This window comes from Sorghum bicolor, chromosome 6, assembly GCF_000003195.3.
Source record: "Sorghum bicolor cultivar BTx623 chromosome 6, Sorghum_bicolor_NCBIv3, whole genome shotgun sequence".
Classification (NCBI taxonomy): domain Eukaryota; kingdom Viridiplantae; phylum Streptophyta; class Magnoliopsida; order Poales; family Poaceae; genus Sorghum; species Sorghum bicolor.
The window spans coordinates 40,219,227-40,236,364 of NC_012875.2; the positions used below are offsets into that span (position 1 = coordinate 40,219,227).

The 17,138-nt window shown below is 45.6% G+C and overlaps 1 protein-coding gene and 1 long non-coding RNA gene across 6 annotated transcripts; one reads left to right on the plus strand and one right to left on the minus strand.

The window, feature by feature from the left end:
- On the plus strand, positions 366 to 14,643 carry LOC8072020 (protein enabled homolog). 4 transcript variants are annotated; one of them, XM_002446299.2, is made up of 5 exons: positions 368 to 664; positions 792 to 1,636; positions 1,924 to 1,974; positions 2,196 to 2,268; positions 13,741 to 14,643. In XM_002446299.2, exons 2-5 carry the CDS (start codon positions 822 to 824, stop codon positions 13,903 to 13,905), a joined length of 1,104 nt encoding a protein of 367 aa, XP_002446344.2. In that variant the 5' UTR covers positions 368 to 664; positions 792 to 821; the 3' UTR covers positions 13,906 to 14,643. The 4 variants fall into 4 exon arrangements, with proteins under 4 accessions (XP_021318396.1, XP_021318397.1, XP_002446344.2 ...); XM_021462721.1 differs by lacking the exon at positions 13,741 to 14,643 and adding an exon at positions 11,768 to 11,897 and having other exon boundaries at positions 366 to 1,636; XM_021462722.1 differs by lacking the exon at positions 13,741 to 14,643 and adding an exon at positions 5,409 to 6,861 and having other exon boundaries at positions 366 to 1,636.
- On the minus strand, positions 14,782 to 17,067 carry LOC110436234. 2 transcript variants are annotated; one of them, XR_002454040.1, is made up of 3 exons: positions 15,963 to 17,067; positions 15,526 to 15,652; positions 14,782 to 15,395 (listed from the first exon to the last, which is right to left on the minus strand). It is a non-coding gene; the product is annotated as an uncharacterized LOC110436234 (long non-coding RNA). The 2 variants fall into 2 exon arrangements; XR_002454039.1 differs by having other exon boundaries at positions 15,526 to 17,067.

Genomic DNA, 17,138 nt, shown 5'->3' on the forward strand with positions numbered 1-17,138 from the left:
TCCGATTTCCAGAAAGCGCCGCCACACATCGCAGCAGCGGCGCTCTGAACGGCCACGACGTACGTTGGCCGTGCCGAAAGCAGCAAGGCAAGCAGCTTACACGGCCGCACGGGGTCCCGTACGACCAGCGCAGGGCTGCTCTCGCCGGAGACGACGACGCGACCCGACCCGGGAAAGCAACGCCGCCGGTCACAGGCGGGGCTACACATCATGGTGTTACCACGTAAGCACCTCCCCCCGCCCCGCGGGCTCCACGTACGTCTTCCGCGAAACACCCTGAGGGACGGCGGTTTTGCGTTGCAACCCTCTGCACGGCGGCCCCTGCCGTTCCTTTTGTCCCCGCAGGACCCGGTGGGGGGCCCAATAGTTAGTCCCCTCTCTCTCTCTCTCTCTCGCCGCGTCGAAGCTAGACTACTCCCTCTCCTCCCTATATGTGCGTGCTCGTCTCCGAGGTCGTCGTCTTCTTCTCTCTCTAATATCTCTCCTCCTCCTCCTTGCTGCGGTGCTGCCCCGTGCCATGCTGCTACTGCTCCCTCCCTTGCTCTTCCACCTCTAGCAACTTCTTCCGCTCTTCCCCCCTCCTCCTTCTCTCCCCTCGCATCTCATCTCATCTCAACTCCTGTTGTAGCTAGCCCACACGAGCGGCCGTCGCGTCTGCGCTGCGGTCGGTCGTCGCTATCTGACGCGCGCGTCCCCGCCCCCGCAGCAAGGCGGAGGGGACTCAAGGAGCGAGTAGTGCACGGAGGAGCAAGCGAGGCGGCGCGCGCGCACGCTAGGCCGGGCCGGGCCGGGGCGGATGGCATGAGCCGGCGGCAGCCCGGATGGTCCCGGCTCGGAACCTGCAGCCGCCGCTCCTCCGCGACGCGCATGCCACGCCCTGCGCCGCCGCCGCCGCCGCAGGCCTCGGCGTGACGCCGACGGCGGCTTCGAGCCACATGGCACAGGAGCCCATCGACAAGCACCACAGCGAGCCGTCGACCAAGCCGCCGCCGCCTCCGCCGCCGCAGGAGAGGCAGCAGCAGCAGCAGCAGGCGGACGACCAACACACGCGCCACGCCCACGCCCACAGGGAGCAGCAGCAGCAGCTGACGCTGCGGCCGCTCCAGCCCGCCGGCAGCAGCCACCAGGAGGCCGCGGGCACCAGCGGGAGCAGCAGCGGAGGGAGCAGCGGCAACGGCGGTGCCGGGGACTGGCTCCGGCTCGGCCTCGCCCCGGCGTCCCCCAGCGCCGCAACGCACCCCGGCGTCGCCTTCGCAGCAGACCGCGCGGCGGGGCCGCCGTCGCCGCTGCTGCTGTCGTCGTCGGAACCGCAGCGGCCGCCGCCGCCGCCGCCGCTGCTGTCGTCGCAACGACCGCCGGGCATGGGCTTCCCACCGGGGCCCTTCCTGCACCAGGCCGCGCACGGCATTCCGCAGGCGTCCATAGCCCTGCCCGTGCCGCGCGCCGGGCCGCCCTGGCTGCCGCCGTGGAGCCCCTCCGCGGTGGCGCCACCGCCGCCGCCGTCGCTGATCCCCTTCGGGTTCGGGCACGGCGCGTTCTACACCCCCGGCGCCGGCTCCGGGCTCGACGCGATCAGGGTCGTCCTGCCGCCGTCGGCCGCCGGCGTCTGGTTCGCGCTCCAGGCCGCCCCGCACCAGTGAGTGTTGCACTAGTAGCCATGCGAGCATTTCATGTGTTCATATGTGTGGGCTTCTGTTGTGTTCGTCGTCACCTGTCTCTCTTTTCTTCTATCAATCTCCCTGTCGGTGGATCCGATAAATCCCTGCAAAATGTGGCGTATTCTTAAGGATTTTTTGAATCGCTTATTACTTTTGGCCGTCATTTTGAATTCGATTATTCTCTTCGTCACTTGCTTTTTCTGTTCTCCCAAAAATTAACTTGGAGCATTGTTGGGTTAATTTTCCTTTGGATTGATTCGTGCAGAGGGAGGGAGCCATTCTTGCCTCAGATTCCGAGAAGCTACCTACGGATCAAGTACTATTTATTTCTCATCTTCTTTAATCTGAATTCGATGCATCAATCAGGCATGGCATCCTGCATTTGGATTAGTGTAGGTTTTGTCAATGCTAGCACAAATTTCATTCATGCAGCACAAAATAAAAATCACATGCTGCATCATCTAGCTGCAGGTATTTCTTTTATTATTCTCTGTATTTATTTATAAAACTAATTGACCTTGTGATGCTGTGTTGCAGGGACGGGAGGGTGACAGTCCGGCTGCTGATCAAATACCTGGCCGGCAAGCTTGGATTGGAGGACGAATCAGAGGTGCGGTTTATTCGTATTCTTCATCACAATTCCAATCTCCTTCCTTGAAGCGTTGTTTGGGCTTTTTTCTTGCTTGCTTGCTTGCTTGTACACATGCATGCTTCTCTTTTCGTTGTGTGGTGCTTTTTTTTCTATCTTTATTCCCTTTTTTCCCCTCTCTTCACACACACTTAGCTCCCTCATGGTGCGTGTTTGCCGTCGGCCCCTTGCCTTGCTTTCCCAACATCGGTGATGAAAGGAACTCGAGAGCTAGAAAAGGGACTAGTTGTACCATACAGATGTGGGACTACACACACTTATATGTTTAATATATATGCATATATATATATATATATATATATATATGCGCCCATATTTTCAGTGTGTTGTTTGTATAAAATATATATACATGTACTCATGTTTTAAGTTTGTGTGACAACATCACAACATATGCATACATGTAAGTGAGTGAGTAGTAGTGAGGTCTTGTTCCTGTTGTAGGTGAGGGGTGTATGTCTTGGGGTGGCACATCACCCCCTTCTCTCACCACCACCACCGCCACCACTTGACAAGAGAGTAGCTCTCCTCTCTCTCTCTCCCCTACTAGCTAATCCATCCTAGAGAGAGAAAGGGAGGGGGTTAGATAGATGGTTAGTTATCACTGGCTAGTGATGGACCTTGGCAGCTTGCTGCTCCGTCCCTTGTGCATTTCTGGGTGCACAAAAGCTTTTTGGAGCTGCGTAGTAGTAGTAGTAGTAGTAGCCTTAGGCAGGTAGCTAAGAGCCCCCCATGAACACGCCTTTCTGTTCTTTCTTTTCCTATGCACCTCTAGGCTCAGAAAAATGGCCTGTAAGCTCATCATTGTTCCCGAGCCTTTTCTCCTCCGTTTCGTTCTCTTTTGCTTGTCTCCGTTCCTCCCCTTCTCCTGTGCACCTAGTAGTAGTGCAATGCAATGCCGCAGATGGTGGCGAGCGAGAGCGTGTGTACAAGAACATGCATGCAACAGAGCTACGACAGGGGCTAGCTAAAGATAGCTAGCTGTCTTCATCATCTCATCGTCCATCTATATATCTGTATATATATATATAGGGTACATGAGTACATACCACGTACAGCTAGTGCATCCTCTGCCGTGTTTCTGTATTGTGTGAGCAAAAGTATATTGCGAGCGAGAGAGAGAGAGTCTTGAGCGAGATAGATGGTGCCCTAGAAAGAGCCTCCTTCACCTACCATGCATCACTGAAAGCTATGCGCCATCCTCACCTCTAGCTAGCTAGTAGTAGCTACCTCACCGTATGGCATCAGGAAGAAGCATCAAGTAGGGCTTTCGAGTGTCTTCCCTCTCTCTCCGGCCGTATGCATGTGTGTGTGTGGAGAGAGAGAAAGAGAGAGTGTATGTGCACGAACAGCACCTCCTCTCTCTCTCTCTCTCTCTCACACACACACCATTTCTTGCTGCTCCATCACTGGGGGATGGATCCTTTTCATAATGGCTTGGAGATCTTGCTTCCTTTTCCACTCGATAGGCCTACCTTGCAAGCCTGCATATGCTCTCTCAGCAACTGCAATGATAGGCTTCTTTTTGTTCAGGACTACACGCGCATGTATATACATACTTACACGCATGACCGTAACTTTGTTTTCTTTTGATTGTCCACATTTGCACTACCATATATATAATACACTTTTCTTCCAAAAATATATACATGCCTGCCTGGCCTTTTTCACTTGCCTAGCTCTATTGTTTCGTCTCCTCGTCTCAGTGTTGATCAATAATCTCATGCAAAGTGAAAACATGAATGAATGAATAATTGTCATATGCACGGAATCTCCTTTCTTGTAGATTAAACCATAAATACTTCTACCTGATAGTGCTACTATATATATAGCTAATATATACCTGCACACACAGCACAGCTACCGGAGAAGTAGAGATGCCATACCCAATGATGAAAGGCCAGCTAACTTTTCAGGTGGCTAATGCGCTTGCTATTGTGCAATGTACGTATCCGACCTTAGAAAAGAGTGTCGTTGGTGTAGACGTATAAGCAACAATTAGATATGAAAGATGCGTATAGATACAAAACATATATATATATATATATATATATATAATAACTATAGGTACGGGCCTGCACGGTGTATATGTATGTGTGGATAATTAATCTATATGTGTGGAGGAATTGATGGGCTAACCACAGGTCTGAAGCTTAAGTACGTAGTATTATCTTATACTTGAGTGCCAAATATATATAATATACTTGTTCTAATGTGTGTGTCAGACTGGCAGTTCATATAAGTATACATGACTGTACGTACATGCATTCACCAGTGACTTTCAGTCGGGTCCTAAGAAGCTTGATTCACAAGATTATTAATTGAAATTAGTGTTCAGTTAAGCTGTATAAATTAAGGTACAAACAATCAGAGTAAAAGACCCTGTAAGTAATGCCTAGTACTAGTAACTGAATCCAAGTGATTACTGATTCGATTTTTTCTTTTCTGAGGAATTATTAGTAGCTCTCTGTGCAATCAAGGTATCTTATAGAGAAAGTGAAAAAAAGGCTCAGCTCAATGAAATTATTGTTTATCCAAGCTAAATGTCAGGGGCTTAATTAAAATTTTGATCATCTGTCAATTACATAATGAACAAAGATGGCATGGTTCCTCAAAACACATAGATGTAAAATTTGCTCACATTTTTGTATATTTTTCAAGTTCTGAATTAAACGCCATGCAAAAGTCTGAGATAAGTTAATCTTTATTATTTTAGTTTCCTAGCTAGGTCAGCCATAGCTCCAAAGAAAAACGAATATAATGCAATAATAAATTGTACCTGTTATTTCATCTGCATTAATAATATGAGAACATGATAATAGTATAAATAATACACAAAATGCAAGTCGATGATTAATGCCTACAAAATTCCTGGTGTCTATCGTCCTAGAATGATTCCAAGAACAAGTTAGATCCATAATTTGACCTTATTAAGACAAAGACCTTGTGAAAAAGGGACTGTAGCATCACTATTCGCTAATATGATACTTTTTCTATTTCAAAAATGAAGTGCTCATAACTCTGGAGTCCTATGGTACCATGCATATTTTTTGTCAAATGTCATCCACGATGGATGGAGTAAATGTTTTTGTTTAATTTTGTAGCTATCATCTGGTCTTGACTAGCTAGCCTAGCAACCTTCACCACCGACGTACGCCATGCAAAGAGAGCAGTTTCTTTTTCCTATACAAAGATGCCATGCATGCAGAATAAACATTTCTAAGGTCAACTTTGTCTCTACAAACCAATTCAATATTATCTAAACTTTTATCAACAATAATTGAGGCAGGAGGAGGTTAGTTCTCCTCTGTAAATTAAAATAAGAAGAGAGGTTCCTGGTTTTACTAGGTTTGAACATGTGTCAATCGTGAGTGGTGAAAGGCCCGCATGACTAGCTAGGGATATGATGCATGTGGATTTAACAATGCACAAGAATATGGAATGTGACCATGCTCTTTGTTATTAGGATATTGATGCGGGGGGGAGGGGTTAGTGACAGGCCTTAGCTAATCAAAAAGATTCCATCTATTTATGCTTTAATATAGTAGTGTACTGGAAATCATAACCAAACGGCTGCTCCCACTTTCTATATGCTTATGAATTGTACTTTCTTCTTTGTCTCTACTAGCTTGATGCTCTTTTTTCCTTAGTTGCTATCCTAGTCGTGAAATTAATGCAGCGGGCATCTAGCCATCACTACAGACAATTCTGAGAAAGGGAATTTGTGAGTGGTAGGATGCATGCATCGACTGATTAGTTTGTGATGAAGTGTGATGTTCAAAGTGATATAAGCATAACTACTCAAACAAAATACTACTATTTCTCCCATATATTAAAGAAAAGAGTATGAAATGATAGTGAATCCAAGGGATCTCATGTCGCTTATTTATTAAATTTTTCCACAAATGACCCCACTAGTAATTAAGTAGTAACACGTACGCCGTAGTAATTACTTTTTTATGCAATGATCGAGTGCAGCAAGCGCCTTTATTTGCATGGTAATATGCTGTCATGCTATCGTTGAGCTTACCTCAGACCTCACTCAGTTGTGAAGCTATAGCAAAATTATGTGCTTGATGTAGAGATGCATGATCAACATATTTTCTTTCACACACCAGACGGCAAAGATTAGATAAAGAGTATATATAGGCTAGCTAGATAGGTTAGATTAACACTACTAGCAGCAGCTGGGGTTATGTGTGTGTGTGTGTGTAGTTGTTAGATGACAAATACAAGGACGTTCAGTGCCGCATTTTGAGTGGAATATATAGTATTAGACACACGCATCTTATTAGCTATGGCCAATGAAATGCATCCACAAGAGCACTGTAGTTTTGTGCCCATATGATTGGCTTCCGATCGAAGTGAGAGATTGTGCATGGGAGTGGGGACAGGCATAGAACGCATGCATAAGTTTGTGTGGAGAGAAAGAGAATAAGGCCTTGTTCAGTTCGCAAAAACTGGTGAAAAACGGCACTGTAGCACTTTCGTTTTTATTTGACAAACATTGTCCAATTATAGAGTAACTAGGCTCAAAAGATTCATCTCGCGGTTTACAGATGAACTGTGCAAATAGTTTTTGTTTTCATGTATATTTAATGCTCTATGCATATGTCGCAAGATTCGATGTGACAGTGAATCTTGAAAAATTTTGTGAACTAAACAAGGCCTAATTAACATGGCAAGTTGCATATATATGGTGAAGGTTATAGGAAGCTAGCTAGAGCTAGAGAGAGAGGGGCATCACACAACATATAGTAGGAGTACTATACCACTACCAGAGAATGAATCGAAGGAAAGTGAGGCAAGACTAGAGACGGGCTGGTGAGCAAAAGCCAAGATAGAGGAGCTGGACCACTAGCTAGCTCCCATGCAGTGCTTGCTTGTACTATATATATTGCAATTCCCTCATGCATGGATCGAGCGGACGTGTCGTCCTCGTTGATTTGTACTGATTCATGCGTACGTGTACGGTTTTTTTTTAGTAATGCGTACGTGTACGATTGGGCAGCTGCTGCGATCTGTTTGGAGGAGCCTGGGTCCGGATGATATGGATCGATTAAAGCTAGCATTTTTTTGTTGCATTGATCGACCAAGCTATATAGCTGTAGCTTTAGAGATAGACAGAGCACTTAGAACAAGCTAGGGAGTTGTGGGCATGACATGAGATGAGGGCACTACTCAATCACTAGCTTTTACGTACGTACTCCATCTCCATGCTCGATCGATTCTCCTGCTTTAATTATAAATTGCATGCCACTTTCTCTCTCATGTATATGTGCATGCATGCATGCTTTCACTTGGGGACCATGCATATATATGCGCTCTCTCTCTCTCTCTCTCTCTTGAGAGAGAGAGAGAGAGTGAGTGTGTGTGTGTGTGTTTGAAGCACTGGGTGCACCTACCAATCAGGAATCAAGATGGAAATTACTAGTAAACCTAACGCAACTACAAATGAACACCTAATATACACGATTAATTAAGCTCACTCACCAGAAAACCGGCATTTATTGCATGCTCAAACGATGGCCTCCAATGCAAGGCCACGATTGTTAATTAAAAATTCAGAAGGACGAAGAAGAAGCAGCTGCATTCTCCATCGATGGATGGATGGATCTGATGTGTGTTAGTTGGAGGGTACTTGTTGGTGGTGGTGGCCGGCCTTCGATCGCCTATCTAGGAGAGTGGAGTAGAAAATATTCCCTGGGGATCGTTGATTGATGGATGCATGTCCATGCATTCATATGCCACATCGATCGCCAAGCCTGGCCAAACAAACGTGAGAGGTGCACTACCTTTCTCATGCATGCCTGCTGGCCTGCCCTGCCTGCCTGTAGACTAGTATACTCCATACTGGTTGGTAGACTTTGCGCATCAATCAAATTTTCATGCAAGCAAACATGCCGGCCTTCTATCTTTTTCTTTTTCTTTTCTCAGTCGTCTCTACTTTAGGTACGTGCATATGCATTACCTTATTTGAATTCGGATGCTTCAATTTTGAGGAATTCTACTAATATTAATTCTTGTTTTCGACAAGGCGGCAAAAGATTTTATGCTAATTTTATTAGGAGGAGAAATAATAAGTGTGGTTTGTCCTAGTTTTTAGAGTGGAATCCGGATTAAAAAAAACACACAAATTCCCTCATACAACTCAACGAAGAGACCAACCCAAACCTAAGACAACTCTCCCAATATCCATACATGTACATGTTTTTCTCCTGGTGAAAACCAAACGCTCATATTTAGGTATAACTCTATGAGCTCATACACTCTACCTATGAACACTAACATAAAAGGAGTAAAGGACTAGGCTCACAATGACTTAAACCAGGGCGAGCAATGCAACAACAAATCTAATTGTGCATATATGTACATAGCATAAATTAAACTAAATACTCCATGTGCAATAATGAATAAAGATAAAATTAATAAAAAAATATTCTTATACTGATTTGTAGGAGACGTATACATTAGCTCGTGAGTGTATCACTTTGATGTGTCTTGGTCGTTCGGCCGGCCGTGATCAGATATGACCACAGGATCGCAGGCCAGGCCAATTAAATTAAATGTAGCCATATGTGTGTGTGTGTGCGTAGGTTAGGACGCTCCTGTAGCTAGGAAATTGCACCCATCCAAAGGAATCAGGTGAGCCACCAAATTGCACATACATAGTATATGACAATAATTGTTGGTTTCGTGCACAATTGTTGTAGGGATGTAACGCATCATCATCTTTGCACATAATTATAATCCACACTACATGACAGCTAATTATTGCAAGGAATCTGATGATGATGATGGCCATATGACATACAGTATGTGTGTGTATATATTCTGGCCCGTGGTCTTTAAATAATTCTGCTTGATCGGCAAAGCGTCTCTAGCACGATCTAATAATACCGTCAAACATATTTACGCACGATCGAGAGCGAGAGATCCATGATCGATGTGATGACTAAAGATGATTCGAGTATTTGTATTTTATTTACTTGTGTATGTACAATAGGTACCTGCTCCTTTCCTTTTGTTTTGATGTGTGGTGCACTGGTGCATGATTAAGTTTTTATAACCCTTCATCTTGGCTTGGCTTGATTGGTGGATGGTATTCCGTGTAGAAAAATGTAGTCCCACATGCATGATCATGTTATACCTAGCTAGCGCTAGGCTTAGTTAATATTATTTTGATTCTTGTCCTATAGTTAGTTTGGGCTTTGCAGGCAGCGTTTACAATTAATGCTAGTTATTGTTTGAGCACTCTGAAATGAACTTTTTACCTAGTTATTCCTGAATAGGTAATTTTAGCTACTCTAACAGAAATGAACTAGCTACCTTAATGCTGGTGAAAATATATCTTTCTGAGGGAGATTTATTGAGTTTGCTGCACTATCTATGTCCTGTTATGCTAAATTCAATGAACAATTTGAATAACATATTTTACAATCAACAATCAACTTAAAGGTAGCAACCATAGTCCATATGCATATATATGCACTACTACATAAAACTTTATAGAGACGGTTGTTTTCAATTTTCGGAGGTGGGCATGCACAACCGCCTCCAACATAAGGTCACAATAAATGAGAATTAATAGAGGCGGTTGTTTGCCCGCCTCCATTAATCGATGAAAATAAACCAAAAAAAAGAAAAAACCTGCACGGGCCTAGGGCATCATGCCGCAACCGCCGATCCGACCGCCATGACGATGTCGCCGTTAATCCGGGCCCCGCGAGTCACTGCCGGTGGAGAGGGAGGAGAGGGAGGCCGCCACGCCTGGAGGAGCAGGGAGGGCCTCGCGCTGCCATCGTCGATCCACCACAAGGAGGAGCAGGAGGGCGGATTCGCCCTCGAGGAGGTGGCTGGATCCACCGTCGGCGAGGAGAGGGCTAGATCCACCACCACCGAGGAGGACAAGGCCGAATCCACCCCCACTGAGGAGGGGGGGCTGGATCCGTCGCCACCGAGGAGAAGGGCGGATCCGCCACCCCTGTGGATGTGGGGGCAGGATCTAGCTCCAGCCACCATCGAGGAGGGCGCCATCACCATGTACTGTCAGGAGAGGGGAGAGGGGGAGGGGTGGGGAGCGCCCCTAGGGGAGGGGAGGGGAGCGCGTGGGGGAGAAGGGAGTGGAGGTGGGTTGGCGAGGAAGAGAGAGGTAGCTGGGGAGCGAGTGGGGGAGAAGATAGGGGAGCGCTGCTGGCATGGGGAAAAGAGAGGAAGAAACGAAGGTGCTGGTGGCCTTCCAAACCCTAAGTCTTCGTATATATGACGAGCGTGATATTAGGCTGAGATATGGATTGTTTGGGCCAGATTTTAAGAGACGGGTCTTATAAAATAACTGCCTCGGTTAATGATTTACCTAGGCGGTTGTGTTATAATGCCCGCTTCAGTTAATGCTCGCCTCCATAAATCGATATGTGTGGCGGTTAATTTTAACCGCCTCGGTTAATCTGAGGCACACGGTTTGAATTGCCGCCCACCTCCGAGGCCTATTCTAAAATGCCTCGCAAAAGATTTTTTTTGTATTAGTGAAGTGTATGCAGATCAGTTGGAGAAGGTGAACAAATATTCTGCAAAGATAGATAACTTACATATATAGAGCATTTCTGGATAATTAGAATGTATTAATACCATATATATGTATACATTTTTAGTCCTGCATTTAATTGGAGAGATCGATGAAGTTAATATGCATTTGGGGTAGTTATTGATTACTAATAGCTTTGCGCAAAGTGAAGGTTTTCAAAAAAAATCTGTGCTATAGTGGAAGCTTACTAGAATTCAAGATTTTATACTTATTCCATTCATAAAGCTCATAACTAAAATTTTAAATTCTTGTGAGGTATTTGCCGCACACATATATGAAAAGACATATAATTTGCATCAGCATGCTATACCTGTATATAGTTTAGTTAATTTTGAAGAGAATAATTGCATAAGTAGTTCTAATTATCTTTGGGTAGGCTGTGATTGTGCTGTTTGTGTAGAAAAAAATCTGGTATGAAGTGAACAATTCAGGATTCAATTATGTTCACGACCAAAATTGCATCTGAGTGCCAACAGATTAATTTTCATTAATTAGACCTCTGTTAATTTGCATTTTCTTGCAAGAGGTAGTTTCCGTGAATCCATTTGAGATATATTTTTTTTATCATTAGCATGCTACAACGTTAACCCTTGTATGCATTTTTTAATGACAGTTCTTGAATCATTTTGTTTAAGTCATCTCGGGGAAGAGCTTAAAACTCACATGCTTGCTGCTCCTTCTCTTGTTCATGTTGCATGGTGTAAATATTTGATTGAAGTAGAGTAAACAGTAGCAAAGGAAAGAAGCTTATATTTACATATAACAAATTTGATTGGTCAACTTCTCTTTCTGTAAAGACTTTTTTCGTGAGTAACTCTCTATGATGACTTGTGTGCACAGGATTTGTCTAGTTTCGTGATACTATTATTTGTTTTTTAGGCAGTGGACGTATATTGGACAAAAATGTAGATCACTAATTCGGTGATGGATGTGGAATAACTATCAAACTCCTAATTTGTTTCTGTAAGACTGTATTGTGTCTATTCATAGTGGTACCATAGTGTTTCCAGTGTACTCTCTTGGCCCCGCATGCAAAACGTAAAAGTAACAATGCTTCCATTTTAGTACTATAAATATAAGCGTACTCTCTTAACAGTGACACATAGATGTTAAGTGTCAACTACTCTTTTATTATAGAATAAATAAAAATGGATAAAAACAAGAATGGGATGGTTTGTACTATAGGTGAATATATATATTGGAGTTGCATTCAAGGATTCATACCTTAAGATATATATTTTAGTCCTGTGGCACATGTGTACCAGAGAAAAACAGCCTTAATTGAATTGAAAACGCCCCATCTGAGTATTTGGAAATCACTTGTTTCTTTTTTTAACAATCGATTCCTGGTGCATGCTTGTAATGTGTATTTGACTCTGATCTGAGATGGAAAAGAGAGAGAAAAAGGAAACATATCAAAAAGAATAAACTTTGCCTTGGAAGATTGAATTGGCGTCGGTGGAGCTAGAGGGGGAAGAGGTTGAGGGGTTGGACTTCTACCTGGAAACATGTCACCGGAAAGGCCCCACTGGTGCATGCACATTCCAAATTAGCATCTGTACTGCAAAATCATCTTTAAAAAAGGAAAAAATATGCAATTTTTGGCAAAAGTTTTCCTGTCCTTGGTACTAATTATGGCTTAGAGTGCAATTATTATGTCAAATGCCATCTATTTTATTTAGTGAGTATGCAGCACGAGCTCTCTATTTTAGGATCTGCTATCAACATCGGCGATGTCGGTGGCGCTATGTATTGTACCTAAAAATTGAAAAAAAAAATCATAGTAGGGCCAGGCGTTGCTGTCATGCCATGGCATGTTAGGTAGGCAAGCAAAGCATGCACGGCCGGAGGAGGAGGCTACTACAACACCTGCACACTGGGGTCACGGGTGTGGGCGCTTCTTATGCTAACCTAATGCATGCATGCGTGCTCAAGGGCAGGTTTGAGGAGGAAGAAACAACCAACCAATCAATCAACGTTAACTGCTCTTGGACCCTGTTTAGTGCTTACTATATATACTACTAGTACTAATAGAAAATGTTCTGAATTTTTTTATCGTGTGGGCCGGTGTTCAGTATAGGCTTGGCGATTCATTGTTTTCAAGACTGTAAGCCATTGACTTGAGCTTGAGGTGTCTGGTTAAACAAATGAGGAGCGTACATGGCCCGTGAAAAATAATACAGTAAAGACATAGGCCGGAGAAAAAAAGGCATACAAGAGTTACATACAGTTTTGCATCTCAGATCTGTGCTTGGTAATTTTGAATAGTACACTTTGGGCCGGACTGATAGCTGTTGAGATCTGTGCTTTGCAATTGCAGCTTTGTAAGCACGTTTAGTTTGCTCTTTCTATAGTTTCTTTCTCCCAGATAAATCGTACATGCATGTAGTAGTAGGTTGTCTGGGCATCTCTCTCTCTCACACACACACATGTGGTTGTAGGGGGATAAGGTAATGCATTGCTATTATCGCAAACTAACAGGGGAATCAAACATCGGCGTCAGGCACCACTTAGTTTGTCTGGGCGTTGTAGCCTTTTGTGTGTTGTCAGGCACCAATCAGCCATGCATGGCCGTTGCAAGTTTTGCAGTTCCTATGGTTGTGTTTGTGTGCAGGGGAGGTTTGTTCACTTGGAGGAAAAAGATCAATCTCCAACCCCAATCACTTTCTCACTATTTTCCCGATTGTATTGGTTGATGGATCTGTGTGGAGTCATTCCGGAATAAAACTAGCGATGCTCTCCGCGCAAGTTTGAGCTTGTTAATTTTTCTGATTCTGATGACAGCACTGAACTAATCTGAAGTTACTGAACTGACGAAGCATGCATGCAATGCATTGTGTCAATCTGTGCAGGTGGAGATCACGTGCCGAGGGCGACAGCTCCCCGCGTTCCTGACCCTGCAGCATGTCCGGGACGGCATCTGGTGCCAGGGCGACGCTGCCGCCTCGCCGTCGGTGGTGCCGGACATGTCATCAGCTAACCACCTCATGGTTTTGCAGTACGGCAGAAGACCCTAGTAGACAGAGAGAGAGAGAGAGAGACAGACAGACAGAGGACCAACCAACCACTCCCCCCCCAATCTCCCGATGACACTCACAGAAATGTAGATTCTGGCACTAACCCTTTTGTCGGCACGGCTAGCTGTTGCCGGACCGGCAATAGGCGGCATGACGGACGACCACAAGCTCCCGACCGCCAGCACGCCACCGCCGCCCCATGATTTGCTGAAGAAGCAAAGGAGAGGGGTGAAGCTTTGCTTTCCCCTCCCCGGCAACGGTCGGCGGCGCGCCAGTTCATCGGCAGATGACCAGGAGGCTGTTCTTTCTCCACACAAGTGCTGGAGAGAACACAACAGCTTGGAAGTTGAGACAAGTTGTACGAGTACTGAAGAGTGGTGACTTGACTTCCAAGCCATTTTGGCTTTCATTCAGTTGACCTGATCTACTAATCCTCACTCAGAGTTGAGCCGTTACATTTTGTTAATCTCATCGCGGCTGCTCGCTTCTCTTCTTTGTTGTGGAAGCAGCATGCACGCATATGTCCCCCGTTGCTAATTAAAACACCTTTGTTTCAGTTTCAGAGGGCCAACTTGACACCTCACTGAGAAATTCATTGATTCATGACTTGACCCCTAGAGGCTAGAAGCTCTCTTGTTTCTTTTTTTGGTTCGTTCATTCAGTGGTTTGTGCCACAGCACTTCAGTTGTAGCACCTTTCATGTCACACAAGATGTGTACGTACCATTTGCCATCCTCTTATACTTAACTATTTATCTTTATTTAGCAAGCAGCTGTGGATTTTTTTCGTGACCAAGAGTCATAATTTTCCTTGAGGCTCCTACTTTTACTACATCTCACACAGAGAGTACCTCTGCATAATTACAATAATAAAATCTAAAAAGGAACAAGCTTTCTTCACCTTTTATTTCAACAAACAAACAGCCAGAGACACAGGTAATAGTACATTACAGCAACAAATTAACAAGGCGAATGGATCAATTAGATGGAACGCCACACATCGATCAGACGTCTAAGTGTCACCAAATCCCCCCAGGCTCCCTCTGGACTCTAGTAGCAGCAGACTAGCAGAGGGCAGAGGCCACTCTCGGGCGCCAGTAGCAGGTCGCCGTCATCAGTAGGACTAGGACTAGGAGCTGAAGCTGAGCCAAGAGTGATGCTGAGGTGAGGTCAAGACCTCCAAGCAACGGTACTACACTCTCGGCCGTATGTATCCACGTGTGTTGCCTTTTTTTTTTGCACTCGCAAGAAAAAGGTCAAAGTTAAAAATACAGGGCAAGACAGGAGATGGTTCAACGTACACTACTGCCACTGACTGAGAAACAATGGAGATGACGACGCATTGGGCAGTGTAATCAACAATCTCTTCTTCTAGATGTTGGAGCAGAAGTGGACTTCAGGATGATGAGGTTAACAGATGACGCTCTTCTTCTAGGCATTTGGAATGGAAGTACAAGCTCTGACAGCAGCACCTCAACAACCATCCGTCACCTGGCATGCACACAGACGATCGACGGGATCAAGGATAATGATAACAAGGCTGCACTCTGATGCTGCCTCGTATAGCACCTACTGCATGCTGCTGCATCAGAAATTCAGAATCCCTGAAAACGTAGTGTACCTGTAAATTCAAGCTTTTCCTTGGCGTCTTGGACCAATGCCATCTCGGGACGCTTGCTTTGCGTTGCTTTGCTTTGCTCAAAGGGATGATCAATGCCATCAGGCTTTGCGTATTTGCAGTGCGCTGCCTGCATCAGCCCAGGGTAAGCTTGACATCATCCATGGACGAACTGAAATGAAATCATCTCTGAATGAATGCAGCAACGGCGGCAGGTTGTCGGTCGATTCCTAGTGTTCTTTTTATTTAAATACAGGACGTAATGAGTAATGACCATGAAGCTGCAGAAACGCAACGCTGACTACTCATGCACCGATCGAAAAGAAAAAAGGAGGATTAGATTCTTCATCAACTGCAGCACAAGCTGATTGGAAGGCTGCTAAATGTGCCTTGCTGCCTGATCAGGAAAAGCCGAGAGGTGTTATAACTCGTTCGCTCACTGGTAATCAGGCAAGGGGATGCTGGCCGCGAACAGTGTCAGTTAAGGTAGATCGTCTTGGACAGACAAGGACCTTCCATCCATCAGCTTTCAGCTCCCGATGCCATGTTATCCGCACCCAATCGAATTGGGAGCTGCGGCAACTGCAAGTGGAAGCTCAAAGTTAATGTCAGGTTGTTAATTAACCCAGGAAATCTGCAGATATCGGCTATTCATTATTCTGATCAAATATAAGCTTCTGATGCCGATCGGGTTATGTATGAGGAATAAACAGGCTGACTTTTCGTCACCGATGAAGTGGAGGTTGGACCATGTAATGTATGCGAGCGCGTCGTCTCGTTCTCGTAGTCACACTCACACGCACTGTTTGGGGGAAGCTGACGGTGCAGCGGCAGCAGCGCACCAGCTGAGGCTGAGGTGATTGCTTGGGATCCATGCAATGGCCACGCAGCGTCGGTGTCATCGTCGTCAGCTCCATCATTGCTTCCAAGGCTAGAGAAGGAAGGAGAATCCATGGCGGTGGGTGCACTCGACGCGAGTGAGTGGTGAAGGCATTGCATTGCCTTGTGAAGTGAACAACTCAGCCATGGTTGACGACGAGACGATGGAACCAGAACCAGCAGAGAAAGATTAATCTTGTGAGAGAGCAGGAATCGAATGGCCACATGTACAAGCTTGCCCTGCTGAATCGACCACACACACAGCCCGTAGCAAAAGCGTATTCATAAACTCTCATCATTGTGGTTGCTTCCTTTCTCCTGCACCTAATTAATACGTTCTGTGTGTTTCTAGTACTTTATTAGTGGATGATGATGATGATGAACCTCAGCAGCAGCAGCAGCAGCTACGCCTGCTTGAATTGAAACCCACCTGAACAGAAGGAAGGCGGCAGGTAGCCGTCGCGAACTCGCGATGGCAGGCAAGCATGCATGTGTCAGGACACCGACGCTTCACTGGCCGCCACGCCACGTCAACCCACTTCCACTTTGTGGAGTCAGCGCCAGCGCGGCGACCGCCGTCGAAACGGCACGCCGCCGGCCGCCGCGCGCGCTCTCTGTTCCTGAATCCCTGATCGGCGTGGGCCGGGAAGGGGGAAGATGGGCCACATCCATGTGTGGGCCGAGTTTTATATGGGCTTTCAAAGTGACCCAAGGCCCAAATCACAAACAAGCCAACG